This window comes from Crocodylus siamensis, chromosome 6, assembly GCF_052110815.1.
Source record: "Crocodylus siamensis isolate JL-2025a chromosome 6, ASM5211081v1, whole genome shotgun sequence".
In the NCBI taxonomy this organism is placed as follows: Eukaryota; Metazoa; Chordata; order Crocodylia; family Crocodylidae; genus Crocodylus; species Crocodylus siamensis.
This window is the reverse complement of record NC_143400.1, coordinates 28458878-28474631: the sequence shown is the minus strand read 5'-3', so window position 1 is coordinate 28474631 and position 15754 is coordinate 28458878. Positions and strand designations below refer to the sequence as shown.

The 15754-nt window shown below is 42.9% G+C and overlaps 1 protein-coding gene across 1 annotated transcript; it reads left to right on the top strand.

Annotated features, from left to right (window-relative positions):
• Nucleotides 1-4375: 4375 nt before the first annotated feature.
• Nucleotides 4376-14548, top strand: LOC149862060 (annexin A4-like). The gene is made up of 12 exons (XM_090052088.1): nucleotides 4376-4446; nucleotides 5241-5340; nucleotides 5918-6012; nucleotides 7037-7150; nucleotides 7785-7875; nucleotides 9101-9180; nucleotides 9813-9869; nucleotides 10100-10193; nucleotides 11321-11416; nucleotides 12198-12256; nucleotides 13012-13134; nucleotides 14289-14548. The coding sequence occupies exons 1-12, from the start codon at nucleotides 4438-4440 to the stop codon at nucleotides 14346-14348; spliced, it is 978 nt and encodes a 325-aa protein (XP_089908214.1). The 5' UTR covers nucleotides 4376-4437; the 3' UTR covers nucleotides 14349-14548.
• Nucleotides 14549-15754: the final 1206 nt, after the last annotated feature.

Sequence of the window (15754 nt, the reverse complement as noted above, 5' to 3'; positions counted from 1 at the left end):
GTTCCCATTATGAAATCCAGCTTCAGGTCCAATGCTCACTGGAAACACCACAGGCAGAAAGAACTCTCCTAGTTGATCAGAATTTAGAAATTGAACATATCTAGCTGTTGCCTATGAGACTAGGAAAAGTTTTCATATGCACTTGCGTACTTTATCCCTCTCTGTCCTTGTACCATTTGTCTCCATGAGTAAGCTCCTTCTAATTTGGGAGGGTATGCAATTAAATGCTAACGACCTGAATAGGAATGTCAGCACACGACATGACTCCAGAAGTGCAATCATGGAATTTCATGTGCTGTAATTGCTATTCCGGACAGGTTCCTTTTGAAAACAAGCCCCAAAACTGGTTGTTACTCCTCCTATTTCTTAGTACATGAGTGAGTGCTATATAAGCCTGTGGAGATGGGAAATGGGCACTCTTTCCCACTGGCTGAAAGGTAAACGTGGATTTAATTCCCAGGAAGCTTCTGTTGGTGGTGCATGTAAGTAAATGGGGGGGGGGGGTGACCCAACTCTGTTAGTGCTCATTAGCAAACAGTATGGTTGAGGGGCTGCTTCTTAAACTTACAATTCTATATTGCATCCTATCCCTGCAATTGCAATGACTCCTGCACCAGTGAAGTGCTGAATGGGCACTGAAACAGGTTAGTGTTAGCTGATGTCACCTCAGTCTCGGGTATCACCAAAGACCCTCATTCTGCAAATGCTCAGAGATCTAACTTCTTGACACTGAATAGTCTCTTTGACTTCCATGATAATCTGGATTTTAAGCAGATATAATTCGGCTGGTGATATGCTGAGACCATTCTCGATAATGCTGACCCCTACTAGCTTATTGTGAGTTTGTACTCCCTAGTTTCTGTTTTCATCTATTGTCCCTTGTCTTGATTTTTTTTTTTTTGAGGCCGTGAGAATCTCTGTCCTATAGCTGAATTATCACTAGGAGAGTGAGGACTTTGACCGTGTTCCAGATGATAATAGATAGTATGTGAGGATCTGGAAATGATTGTGGTTATGCACTTGGAACCTAGTCAGTTTCCTATATGATGTAATATGACTCATTGTCATGGTTATGGCTTTCTGCAGTGGTAAATAATTTACATTGGCAAACATGTTCGATTAGCTTGAATGGACGAACATTTGGGTCTAGCGTCGAGGAAATAAGTTGACTTGCGTAGTTTGTTTTTTGGCTTCTACGTAACATGAGGGTTAATTTTCACTTTTTAAATGACCAGGGTCCATGTGGCATATTTGCCATAACTATGACTGTTGAAAAAGATGATTAATGTCTTATGCCAGATCATCTGGTATCAGTTTAGCCTCACTGACTGGTTCTTACATGAGCTGATTATTTGGTTCCAAGTCTCATCTCTTGGTTTTCCTTGTAGTCTGTTTCTATGTATGTCAAGACACATTTGGAATCTCATCCACCTTGAATGCACCTTCCTCTTTTTAGCATAAATGCATAGCAGCAGGTATATTTAGAACAACAGCAACCAAAAAATCCTCAACAACCAGGCATTCCATTGAGCCCACTGCTCATACTGGGAAGAGGATGACAGAACAAACAACACATGAGAAGAATGAGTCATAGGATTTCATGCAGTCTTTGAACTACACTGTGCTCCTCCCTGTAGTGAGAGAGAAAACAACTGAAAAACAACCATGCAAGTTGAAGCAAAACTGTGAAAAGCATAATAGTGAAGCATTAGATGCATGAAATGGCTTAGGGCAATTTTTTTCCTATTCTTGCTCATGCTGAGTAACCCCATTGCATTCCAAGTGGCAACTGATTTGCAGGGGGGGGCGGTATTTGTTTTTGCAGTCCATCTTTTTCCAGTAGTCCAGCTCAGACAGACGGGGCCTAATTTTCAGAGGTGCTGAGCACCCAAATGCAGTATAGATGCAAAATGTCAGCACCTTTGGAAAACTGGAACCTTCTAATAGATGCATGTTGAAACTCCCCAGAATTGATGTTTATCATTACCAAGTACTTCTGAATACTTAAGCCAAAAATTCCTCTCCTGAGAACTGTCATCACCCAGATGGGGAAATGCCTTTCTGAGTCTCTGCCATGCAAAAAGACAGGAATGAAACAAATGTTTTAAAATACCCTGTGTCTAATTTTTATACTTCGATGGTAATGAACTCCAAGGAATGGCTGTAGTGGGTTAGACCCAAGGTCCCTCCAGCCCAAATGCCTGTCTCCAATAAGAAGCAGGTGCTTTAGTGGAACTAAATGACCATACATATCTGCAGGCATAAATATTGTATACTAATAAACATGAGAATGACAAGTCTGTACAGAATAAAGAAAATACATCTAGCATGAGGGACCTGGACATAATGATAAACTATCCATAGCTTTATGGAACCAAAGGATTAAATCTTTTTTATGCTGGTAGGGATGGTGGGACTTGCATTCACAATAGTTACAAAATTTTAAGAGTGGAGGTAATGTACCATGAGCTTTACTACACCACATCCTTTTTGGGGGGGAAATCAGCTTAGCTGCATAGACTTTGACACTGTGACTGTGTTATGGTAGCTGAGCATCTGGTGTTTCATCTCTTAAACTGCAAGCAATAAATTATGAGGACAGACTGTCAGACACTGGGGCTTCCCCATTTGTCTGCTTTCCCTAATATAACATAGCAGAACATATAGTGTAACCTAAAGAAACAATGCCCTCCCCTCCCCCCCCAAGACAATCCATGGCCTATGCTGCTATCCTGGAAGAGAGTTGGACAGCAAAGACCACATGACTTTAGCCATGCTGCTTAATACACTATGGGAAGGCACTCGGGTGCGATGGTGATGAGCACAGTACTGGAGATTATGGAGAACTGAAACCCTGGTAAAAACCATGTCAGAAGAACTAGTATGAACGTGTTCAGGTATAGTTCTCATTTTGCTGAATGTTGTCTGGGCCTTAGGCTACAGGGTCTTCCTGTAGCCTACAGGTGTAGCACAGCAGTGGCCGGGGCACCCCAGTCACGGAGTGGAACCTCATTCTGTGGCATGCTGCACCAGCACAAAACAAATCCATTTTCTTGCTTGATCCAGCTCAAGAGGGAGTTAAGGAGGGTGCATTGGACATTACCAGGATTTTTCTAGGCACTTAAAACCCCCTGGCTGGGGTCTTATGACCCCTCCCACCCCCAGTACTCCTTCCTGCCCATGGCAGGGGGTCGGACTTGATGATCTGTCTAGGTCCCTTCCGACTCTAAGGGAATTAAGCACCAGCACCCAAATGGTATGTCAAGCACCCTTTGGCTCCTTTGCAAAATCACTGCCCGTATGTTAATGGGAGACAAATGTATGCTCAGAATACATCGGGGAATGGGCAAAACATAGCCCATGGGCTGGATCTAGCCTACCAAGGGATTTTATCCAGCCTATGGTGGGTCCCTTGGACCTGCCCAGCCCAGGTGCAGTGGGGTGGCTTGGGCTGTGGTGTGTGGCCAGTCCTGCTGCCCCAGAAGCGTAGCAGAGCTAGGGTGGCACAGCAGCCAGGCTTACTTCCCAGCAGCCCCTGCAATGGCGGCTCCTTCCAGCTGCTGTTGCCAGTCTCTGCTGCCACTGGCCTCACTGCCTGGACCCCTGGCCTGTCTGCCCCACACCGACTGCTGGGAGCACCAAATAGAGCAGGCGGGGGAAGTCTCCATGGAGACTAGCCCAGGACCCACACAGGGAGGGTGCACTCAGCCAGGGGATGGGGTCACAGGCTGGTGGGGAGCAGGGCAGGGCCTGGGCCAGAATTGGGATTGTGGGGTGGTGACAGCATGGGGCTCTCTGTATGTTCCTGTGACAGGTGCCAGTTCCATGGGCGGGGACATGAGGGGAGTGGATCTGGAGCTGGCCCTGCACTGTCACGGCCCTGCAATCCCAATCCCAAATCTTTTGCGGGGTAGGTGGCAGGTGCTAATCCGATCTGGGGGGGTGAGGTGTTGACTCATCCCAAGACAGGTCACCAAAACTCTCTAAACGGCCCTCCAGCCTGCATAATTGCCTACCCCTGAAATAAATCATTCTAGCTTCTGAAGTCTTCAGTCTTTGTACATGCCCAAATGCAGCAGGCACTTGCTCTAATCCTTAACCTTGTTGAAGGTTAAGGTGTTGTTATTTGTTCAGTTCAACTTGGACTCTAGCCACTGTCTGGAGGATGAATGGAAACCATTCTAGCAGGAATATTGGCGAGCTGTCACGTCCTGCTCCCTCAAAGAAAGGAAGCAGTAAAAACATTTCTTTATTTTCACTATCCCCAGAAAATACTATCCCCACTAATCTAAATTACTGTTGAGTAGATGCAAGTAGGAGAGGGGATAGCAGTTAATTTATTCCCAGGATACTTCTTTTTTCCCCCAATTTTTCAAGACCTCTTTTCTATTGCAGATTGCCATCTGTGCAAGGATCTTCATCTGTTAACAAGCCACCATGGCAATGGTGAGTGTGTTTGTTGTCTGCTACTGAGCTGAGGGCCAACATTGATTAGATAAATGGAGTCAGTGTGAATAATATTCAATTAAACCCATGATGTAGCAGCAAAATTACAAAAGGGCGTATGGCTGCTAGAGTAAAAATCACTAGAGTAAAGATCATCTTACATCAGTGATAGACGTATTTGTTACAGTCCTGATATTGCACTATTCGAAATATGTAGAGAGTTGGCTTCCACCAAAACAGAAGCAGGGCTTTGTAACTCAGAGGAAAGGGTACTAGGCAGTGAATTCAAAGGAAAGGGTACGAGGATGGAACCAGGAGAAAATGGTTCTGATATCTACTGTACTCCTAAGTGGTGTCCTTGATCACTTAACTGCAGTACTTCCGGCAGAAGCTTTTCCTCATCTGTGAAATGACAATGACGCTCTTGGGCCACTGGTTTAAGTGCCGTAGAAGAACCTGTCTTTGGAGATACTGCTGCTTCCATGGTTACCCAGAAAAATATTGGTCACCAAAGAGGGAGTAACATTTGGGTTCCATATAGGTGCCTGGATACCAGTCATGGAGAATGAATTCCCTTACTTCATTATTGCAGTGCAGGCAGGAGCTGGCTATGTTTCCCCCTCTTCACCATGCCAGTGTATGTGCCTTTATTCTCGGCTGAAAAATAAGTGTATTTGCCTTCCAGTCCATTATTTCAAGCCTTGGTGGGAGGAATTGCATAGAACTGCGATTTTTTTTCTACTCTTCTATTGTCTGTCTTTAACAGATATAGTGTAATTTTTTTTTTTTTTTAGGCTGAATGCCAGGACACAACCAAAACAGAATGTAACTTCAATTCTTATTATAATGCTGCAGAGGATGCATATAGACTCAGGAAAGCCATGAAGGGATGTGGTGAGCTTGTTGGGTTTTTTTCTGACTCAAATCCTCTTTTTCTTGGAGCTCTAGGGTTCTGTATTCCTGCTGCGCCATAGAACCAAAATTTAACACCTTGTAATCTTCTCTCCTGGTTACAAAGCTATTTACAAATAAATGTTAGGGGTCACTTCATTATTCCAAGAAACGCATAATTCTCTGGAATGCAACATGATAGCTGTTACACACAGTATAATGGAAGGCAGCTTAAGCAAAAGTGAAGAACAACATCCAAAGTGGGTCCTGAAAAATTCATTTCTGAACTAGGGGTTACAAAAAGAATAAGCCCCTTTGTAAGCCCCGTCACAGAAGACATGAATGTACTATAAAGAAGTTTTAGCTCAAGCATATGCCCTCAGTACTGGAAATCCTCACTTGATTTCCTTGTGTTTGCCAGCTGCCAGCCCATCACATGCTTTAGGTCAAGTGTTCTAGTGCCAGGGAAAACCAGGTTTTGGAAGGTGTGTAAACTGGTTTGTCAGGCTCAGTGAGTTAGCAGTGGCCTTTTATTTCCAGTGTTAACCTCCTGGGTGGGCCCTTCTTATATCTCCCCCAGGTACGGATGAAGATGCCATCATCGATGTCCTGACCAGCAGAAACTTGTGCCAACGCCTTGAAATTGCAAAAACCTATAAAACTACTTTTGGCCGGGTATGTGGCCTCTAACTTTGATTATGCCTTGTAGACCTTTCCTGGACTGCATAATTTGGGTTGATGATTAATAACAAGTACAGAAGTTGCTGCACGCTTCTGTTGGCCTTACAGAAACCTTACTGCAATGCTTGTTCCTGTGCTGCTGTGCAGCCAAGAAAAGTTGGAGAATAGCTGATCTCCATTATCCATCTGAAATCTGGCTGAGCAGTCTATCTGTATGCTTGCCTTGATTTACCCCCTATGTGAGTTACTTAATACGCCATGCCAATGAGTTGATAAAACTAACCCAAGAAACGATTAGCTTCCCTTTGACACAAAGTACAGCCAATTTCAAAGAACCCTGCTGTGACCCTGTGAGAGATGCATCTAGCTATCCTTTCAGAATCCATAAGCTATGATTGCCGTTTCCTTGGCATCTCTTCTACCACACAATTTCTATATACACAAAAAGGCTCAGACTTTTAAAAGTATTTAGGCACCAACTTCCACTCAAATCAGGTTTGCTCCCCTGCTTCTTTAAAAAATCTAGGTGGAAAACTTTGCTAGGTTTAAGGCTCTTTGTCAAGTCTTAAAGCCTACACTATCATGTTGCTATTAACTTGGAGTAGATTTTTTTTCCTTTTTTGGGTACTTGGGTTCAGTTATTACGGCACATTAAATAATAGCACAACTGGAATGAAGAAAAGTTTCTAGTGCCCAGCAGCTATGTAAATCAGGCCCTGGAGGTGAAGCAGGGCACCCAAAAATGGAGGCACTTGAAATTAATGGATGTTTTTGACCTTTTGATGCATATCCATGGCCAGAGAAGTTGATGATGGAACAATTAAGCTAATGCTGCATGATCCTGAGGAAGGAAGTACAAAACAACTTCTCTGCTATGGGAATGCTAAAGAGGAGTTAAGCAGGAAGTCTTTGAAGTAGCCAGGCTGGCATTTGGCCAGGCATCATATGTAAGATGTGGTCATTTTGCTTTGATGGGTAATGCTTTTCTCTTCTTCCACATCCAACCCTGACTTTCTAGGACTTGATTGATGATCTCAAGTCTGAGCTGTGCGGAGACTTTAGGAGGGTGATTATTGCAATGATGATGCCTACAGCAGTGTATGATGCACAAGAACTGAGAAGGGCTATGAAGGTTTGTAAATCTTGTGTTGCCAAACCCTTAGGTAGGTTATGAGATAATTTAAGGAAAACTCGCTTCACAACTACCTCTCAGGGAAGGAGGAGTGCTGTGTGCTACAGACCTGATAGTCGCTCTAATCTAATGACTTCCTTGATATCAAGGGAATGAGAGCCAGAAGAGAATTGATGCATTTGAACCTGCAAACCCGTTTCATGCCGTCTAGTCTAATGCATGATAAGGAGATGACAGATAACCTGGGAGGTGGGAGAGCATTATATAGGTGAAAGTTACCATATATTTCACACTGCAAGGTCATTTGATAGTTCTCTAATCTGTTACCTTATGTAAAATTGGATGTTTTGCTGAAGGAGTTACATGGTTTATTCATTATAAATATAGTATTAACATAGCAATTTGCATTTCCAAAGGGTCTATAAACAACCATCACATCCATTCTAAAAAGTAGCTGACCTATTACTCCTATTTAGCAGAAAGAAACCAGGGCAGTGAAGTCAGACAATTTGCCAAGAGCCACAGAGAGGGAGTGCTCCTCAGAACCTAAACCTGTTGCATGGTCTTGTGCTAGAGCTTCTCTGTTTCTGTTGCCTGATAGCTTTATCATTGTGTTTCTCTGTCATGTGTTTAGGGCTTAGGAACAGATGAGTGCTGCCTGATTGAAATTCTGGCTTCACGTTCTAATGAAGAAATCCAGTGCATTAATGACACCTACAGATGTAGTATGTAATATAATTTATGCGCGGTTTTTAATGTTAGTACATTGGTGGTAGTCTGTTTTGTTGGGGAGGGGAGAGTTGATTGAGGGGTAGTTTGTGGGAAAGTATGTAGGGGATTCTGATTTTTAAGCCCTGGTTTTAAAAAAAACAAACAAAAAACCGTACTTAAGTGTATGCTTAAATTTCAGGGAAGCCTACCAAACACTATGTCCTCACAAGTTGGTCCTAATGCCAATTTACTGACTGAAGTAAACTGGAATGGGAAAAAGGGCAGGCAGGATTGTGGGGGGACTGTTCATTTGGAGGTAAGGAAGGGCTGGGGGGGGACTAAAAATAGCCCTGGACAGAGAGAGAACCCCCTGATCTCACCAAACATCCCTGTGAAGCCACCAGCTCTCTCTCCCCACAATCTGCCTGTATTTTCCCCAACCCCAACTTATTTCAGTCAGCTCCCTGGACCAGTGAATGTCCATTAAAACACCCCCATGGGCAGTTTGCAGAAGCAGGGGCAATTTGGTGGGGTCAAAATCCTGGGGGGTTTGGCTTGATTGGTCATCCCCCTCCCGACTCCCTCTGCAGAGCCTTCTGGCACCTTCAGTCCCCTTAGCTCCTGCATATTCTGCTAGCCCCCGCAATATATCAAAGCCCCTCATTCTTCCTCCACCGACTTACCTTAGCTCAGGCTCTCAGCACCTAATTACAAAGTTAGATCTGGGGGCCATTTTTAATGCAATTTTACCCCCCCAAACTTCTGGCTGTAATGCCTGTGTGCAGCCTGATGATCAGCAAGGTAACAGTTCTTGCTTCATCAGATCTCAGAGTTAGGGGGTGCACAGGCACTTTAATGTGCAGTAGCCTATTCTATTGCACATTAAAGCAGCACCTGAAACCATGTTAATACACTACTGCACAGTAAAATAGGCTACAGTGCATTAAGCATGACCTAAAAAGCATGCACTTGCCCTACTTTGCAGTAAGCCAGCCTAACGTGCATTTATTTATTACTTCATATTAAACTTCATACCTCATATTAAACCACATTTTAATCTGCATTAGGAAAAGTGTATTAATGCACATGTAGATGCACCTAAGGTGCTCTGACACCAGAGTTCTGCCTGCCAGATTTTGGTTATGATCTTGCCTTCAAATATTATTGTGTTGCCTGGGACAATGAGACCTGTTTCCTTTGTGTGACATGAACTGCATCCACTTCTGTTTGTCTTGCCAGTATATGGACGTAGCCTTGAAAGAGACATCATATCTGATACATCTGGCATGTTCCGAAGGGTGTTGGTGTCTCTGCTAACTGTGAGTGCAGCCTAAGAAAACATTATTTTTTGGTTGCTAATTTGCTTCCCATTGACCTTATTAACGGAGGTACAGTAAACTAACCACACCAATGCTCCCCTTTCTTAAATTAATAGGTCGGGAGTAGCACCACCAAAATCATTAAAGTTATACTGGTATGAAGGAGAATCAGGTAGACCATATTAAACAGCAGTGCTGATCCTCCCTTCCATCTGTGCATTTCTCCCACTCCCTGCTTTACCATGTGCTCTTTTTACCCTGTGTCTCCATGCTTGGGACAGCCTCCCCAAGTATCACTTTCTCTCCTATTGCAATGGCTTCCTCGATAGGTCTACCTGTCTAGATGCCACCTTTAATGTCATTTGTTTGATGACCTATTGTGTTTGGTCTCATTTGCAATGCCTTTTGGAAGACAGAATCTGTTTGTGGGGTTCACATGGAGGGGTGCAAAAAATACTAGATGCTTAAATAATATTCCATAGCCCCTTTCCTTTTTTTCCTTGGTAGTAGTTCAGCTGCCTTTTATATTTATTGAACATGAGAGGATACAGTTAGAACAGCTTTTGCTGAACTCAGATCTGGGAAGTACTCTAAAAGGCTGGTTCAAATGCAGGATTTTTACATTTTTGCAGGGAAACAGAGATGTAAGATGTGAAGTGGATGACTGCCTTGCTGAGCAAGATGCCCAGGTCTGTAGTAATCTGGATTTTTCTTAGAGGATATGGTTCTTCCTTCTGGTATTTGCTGAGCTCATAGTCTTTCTGGACATGAGTTTTACCTAGAACATATCCAGAACAGTCAGCTGTGCAGGTCTGCAGGGCACTGGTATGGGATGTGAGAGAGCTGGGTTTTCCTGGGCAAGGAACATGACCTCTCTCTCTTACCTTCTACATTATGCTATGGTCTTGCTGCTTTCTAGTGCCTCTACCATGCTGGGGAGAAGAAGTTTGGAACGGATGAGGAACAATTCCTATCTATCCTCTGTACAAGGAACAGATCTCACCTAATAAGAGGTAAAAAAAAAAATCTTAGCAGTTTGTTATATTTTTTCCCAAAAGACACCTTTTTAGGTACATAGAAATCTCTTGGATAAATAGACACAGACCTTTCCCAAAGTGCAGCTGAGACACAGTTCCAAGGGGACAGGTCTGCTTCAAACCATTTTCATTCACTACCTGCCCTTCTGAGCCCAAAAGAAACTGCTGAGAGAGGAGATCTGCTCCTGTCAAAATAACTTTCATGCTAGGTTTTAAGCCAGAGATAGATAAGGCTCTGGTAGCCACAGTTAGCAAGTAACAGAGTATAGGAGCAAGTTTCTTGGCAAAATTCTTCTTCAGAGACCCAAGTACAAGTCCTCATCAGTTAACCTGGATGTTTTCCAACTGCATCCTGTATGAACTTGATAATGGCTCCGGTAGAGCTGGTGGACTCTAAGTGCTGATGGGAATAAAGCTCCCTCTTGTGGGAGAATGTGATCCCAAAAGGGAAAAATAAGGACTTGTCATCAAGAAAATGAATCCTAATTTGAGGTAAGATGTGAGCTGAAAGAGAGATGAGCTCTGGGAGGACTTCTTAAATGGATGCTCTATTCTGCACTCTAGTTGTGCAGAAAGAAGAAGCTGAATGGTACCAGTTATCCTTACTCTGTGCTCACTTGTCTGTGTGTGGTGCTGAGCTGTAATGATGCTGCATCAGCCACTACAGTACAACAGACTGTGCTTCTACCCTGCTTATTTATTTATTCTGGACTCCATTCCTTATAGATGGACTATTAACTCACTTGGCAAAGGAACTGAGACAATTCAGTCCTTTACTGATTAGGACTATTCACATAGTGAGTTAAGGTGGAATAATTGTTCTGGAAGGCTGTGAACAAGTCCTAAGCAACCCTGTCACCATTAATAATGCACAACAGTATTTCCAGCAGTTATTGATCAGCCAATTCTCAAACAGATTATATACCCAACATTAAGATCAAATGAATTTATTTTTATATTATCTCCAGTGGAGTTTTCAAACTAAATAAAATGAAGTATACACTGGGTATTCTGGCAAACTAATCCTTGGGCGTTAATTTTTTTGTATATTGCATTTGAAAGTCTCACTTAGTGGTTTTTCACTTGTGCTTTCTTTTTTCCAGTCTTTGATGAATACCAAAGGGTCACAGATAAGGATATCATAGACAGCATTAAATCTGAGATGTCAGGTGATCTTGAAAATGTCTTTGTAGCTGTGGGTAAGTGCCCTATTTTTACCTTGGGGATTATATACTTAGTTGACTAATTAACAAGTATAATGGGAAAGGAACTCCTAATACCCTCAAATTGAAGTGCAGTTGATTTAAAATCCTTTTCCTTTTACACTGCAGAGGACACGGGCATCTTATCTAAAGAAAAAATATTGAACTTGTTTCACTCCAGCTAAGGCAGGCATCCATTCCTAAAAATGTTGTGTCCTTTAGCCTGCCCACCCTCTTAGCAGAGGTGTGGGTAGTGGAAATACTATTTGTGGACATCCACTGTCTTTATTTCTGGTCTAGGTCACCCAGTTTGATTCTTTGCAGCTACAGCAAGTGGCCTTAGAAGTCCTACAGCTTCCATTTATTATTTCATTTCTTTTGCTATCTGATACTTGTTCCTTTGTGGCAAGTTTCAGTCCACATTTCAAATATAAAGCAATTTATGGTAGTATAGAGGCCCAAAACCTCCACTTAAAGTAGGCTAACCAGAAAGTTAAACACAAAGATTATATACTGAACTTACTTTGTTTGTCAAATGGCCTTGAAACTCCACCCTAGAGCTTCACTCTGATTATAGCCAGAGATGTGCATGTTTTGCCTCAGATCCTAGAAAAAGATGGACAAACAAAGCTTTGCACCTCTTACTGGCTTGCCAAATAGATTGGTTTGAAGCAAAAACTTGTAATTATCAACAAAGGCTGCCTTAACCTTAAGAGTTGGAAAAATTCCCTCCTCCCCCTTTGTTTCAAACTTATTTCTTTTTCTTGTCTTTTCACAGTGAAATGTGTAAGAAATACGCCTGCATATTTTGCAGAAAGATTATATAAATCCATGAAGGTAAAAAGCTTTTATGTGCAAATTGTTTATTTCAATCAAACTGGAAGGCAGTGAATAGTAGCTGAATGAACAATGCATGAAATTAATATCTAGAGGATTGACTTGTCTTCACAGTTTTCACAGAATCATAGAAAATGAGGGTTGGAAGGGACCTCAGGTGGTCATCTAGTTCAACCCCCTGCTCAAAACAGGACCATCGCCAACTAGATCATCCCAGCCAAGGCTTTGTTGACCCGGGTCTTAAAAACCCACAAGGATGGAGATTCCATCAGCTCTCTAGGTAACCCGTTCCAGTGCTTCACCAACCTGCTACTGAGAGAGATTCTCCTAATATCCAACATAAACCTCCCTTGCTGCAACTTGAGACCATCGCTCCTTGTTCCGTCATCTCCCACTACTGAGAATAGTATAGCTTCATCCTCTTTGGAATCACCCTTCAGGTAGTTAAAAGCTGCTATCAGGTAGTTGATAGCAGCCTTTAACCACCTGAAGGGAGCTTTCAAATAGGATAAGGCTGGACCAGGGGCAGGCAATTATTTTGGGCAGAGGGCCACTTACTGAGTTTTGGCAAGCCATGGAGGGCCGCATGACAGGCAGCCCAGGGCAGATTAATATTACTTTTCTAAATTTTTTTAGGGGCCCTATGGGCCGGATAGAATGGCTTGGTGGGCCACATCCGGCCCGCAAGTCGCATTTTGCCCACCCCTGAGCTAGACTGTTCTCAGTTTTGGTACAAAGGTTGTCTGTTTCCTTAGGGTTTGGGGACTGATGATGACACACTGATTCGAGTGATGGTGTCCCGCTGTGAAATTGATATGTTGTCCATCAGGAATGAATTCAAGTCTATGTATGGGAAATCTCTCTACTCCTTCATCCAGGTAAGTTTTTCCCTTGCTAGAAACCTATGGCTGGAATTAGCCACGGGACAGACCTTGAGAACATAGGCACCCAAATTCTTTTGCCACTATTGCAAGAGCCTGACCTAACTACCTCCAGATGATAAACTAAAACCCTGATGGGCTGGCATTGGTTTAACAGCAGATCTCCTGCACCCTAAATGTGTTTTTAAAAACAACTGATCCGAGTTGTGCTTTTGTGTATAGAAAAATGAAGATGCAGGTGAAAGGCTGGCCTTGAGTCACTTCATGCTTCTCCTAGCTCTTTAAACTGTAAACCAGCTTGTTGACCAGCAAAAGATACTCTCTTTAAACAATGTGACCAGCTTGAATTTTTTTCCCCCCTACACCCAAGATCAACAATGTCTCATACTCTCTCTAGAGCACTGAGGCAGCCTGTAAAAACTTAGTCATAACCAGACAGATTATCACTTACCATAAAATTCCTTTTACATTAAGGTCATATAAATGAGCCTAATGTGAATATAGGTAAAGCCCCTTCAAACTGCCAGCCCAAAAGGAGAGAGACTAGTTTACTGAGTACAGCTACACTGCAAGTGTCTTGGTTTAACATGAGTGCTTATGGCAAACTATGTGTTTGAATTTGGGGCTGGCATCAGAGTTTGTAGGAGGTAGACTGCTTCCTGTATACTGTACAGTTTTACCTGTTGTCTAGTACAGTCTTCTTGCACACTTGAGCTGGCCATGTTGACCCTCTGTTTGGACTGAAGCTGTACTTATAAATTTCAAATGAGAAGTCTCATTCCATTTTTGTAAAATGGAGCCCCTAAATGGCATCAACCTCAATTGGTTACCAAGACATGCAGGTTCTCTTGGGGGCAGCTTCTACAACAGGGGTGGGCAAAATGTGGCCCGCGGGCCAGATGCAGCCCACTGGGCCACTCTATCTGGCCCATTAGGCCCTTAAACAAATTTAGAAAATTAATATTTATCCATCCCTGGCTGCCTGTCATGTGGCCCGTGATGGCTTGCCAAAACTCAGTAAGCGGCTCTCCCCACAAAATAATTGCCTGCCCCTGTTCTACAACGATCTTGGTAGGCTGTAAATGATGCCATATAACCATAGCTTTAGTTGGAAGCCTCACGGTGTTTTCTCTTTTTCTTTTTTTTTCCAGGGAGATACTTCGGGACACTACAGGAAAGTCCTGCTCTGTCTCTGTGGTGGGGAAGACTAAACCATGCACAGCTTGTGGCTGTGGCTGAGAAACAGTTCACAAGAGGATCGATCTCTCTCTCTCTCCCCCGCCCCCCTCCCCCCAGCCTTCAAATAGCTTCAGACCTGTTCTGCATGCATATATTGTACTGGTATAACTAGAGCCATTTCTAGTTTGAGGTTTTAAACAAATCATTTAGCCTCTGGGTTTCTGCCCTGAAATGGTAGATCTGGTTGGCCACTGGCTTTCCTGTCTTGCAAGCACTATGAAACTCTGCTGCTCCTCAAGAGGAAACACACTAACTATTGCTGCCAAACAGGTGCATTCTGGCTTTTGTTGGTTAAAGAAAAAAAGAAGCATAAATTTGCTGTCTGCTACTCAGTTTGTCTGTGTAATAATTTATTTTTATTTGTGAAAGATGTGTTCAGTCAGCAATGCAAGAGAAGCACATCCCCATGTTCTATATATCCTTATTGTTGTTTTCCTCCCCCCTTCCTCTACCTCTGCATTACCTTTCTCCACTGTATGGCCCCAATTTTAAGCAGTTCCAATAGGCTGTGTTACTAAAAATTTACCTGACCTTTTATAGAGAGGGAAGGAAAGAAACAATGCAGCCAGTGCTGTACAAAACTGAAATAAAGAATGGATGTAATAAGCAATCTAGAATCTTGCAACACCTTGAGAGATGGGGAAGCTTGGCTTTGGTCCACCTCCTTGGGAAGAGATTTGCATGGCATGTTCTGAGCTGTGCTCTCTGTAGGCCCACCTTAGCTAAGTCACAAAGTATGGATTTTAGAGTTAATAATGCTCTTGGAGACAGCAGGCATCAATCCTCTTGGTAAGGACCGAGCCTGTCACTTAACCTTTTACAACCATTCTTAGCATCTTTGCTTTCTCACAAAGAGAGGGACTTATGTCCCAACATGAAGAATAAGCAGCAGGAATAGGTGAACTACAAAGCTGTGCTCTAGGGTAAATGTATAACAAAACCAGAAAAAAAAAATGTTTGGCACTTAACTGCTTTGTATGTCTAGCCAGGATTTGAGAGAGACAATAGTTAAAGACAAGCTGGAAGCCTTTTTCAGTCTCCACCAGAAACTGCTACTCTATTCTCCTATTTCCTAATGGCATGTGTGTAATACCGTTATTGTGACATCCCAGGTTTTAAGTTAAGAGATCACTAGCTTAAGCTTATTGGGATTCATGTAAGCAGCGTGCTGCCCTAACCACTTGGAAATTATTCCACTCCCTACCCCCAGCCTATCTAGTATTAGGAAGAAAGCCCTACCCTGCCAAGAAGCAGTTGTTGTTGGTCCCTTGCAGCCTGCGGATGGAGTGGAGACTGGCTGTTCTCTTCCACCCCGCATTGAAGAAAGCATTTAATATATATATTTTTAAACATACACAGGAAGTTGTCCCATTTTTAT

What these genes read in the sequence shown, in the direction of transcription:
- LOC149862060 (XM_090052088.1), top strand. An exon ending in TAATGACACCTACAGATGTA is followed by an intron (nt 7,876 to 9,100) that starts GTATGTAATATA and finishes TTGTCTTGCCAG; the next exon opens with TATATGGACGTAGCCTTGAA. An exon ending in CTCTCTACTCCTTCATCCAG is followed by an intron (nt 13,135 to 14,288) that starts GTAAGTTTTTCC and finishes TTTTTTTTCCAG; the next exon opens with GGAGATACTTCGGGACACTA.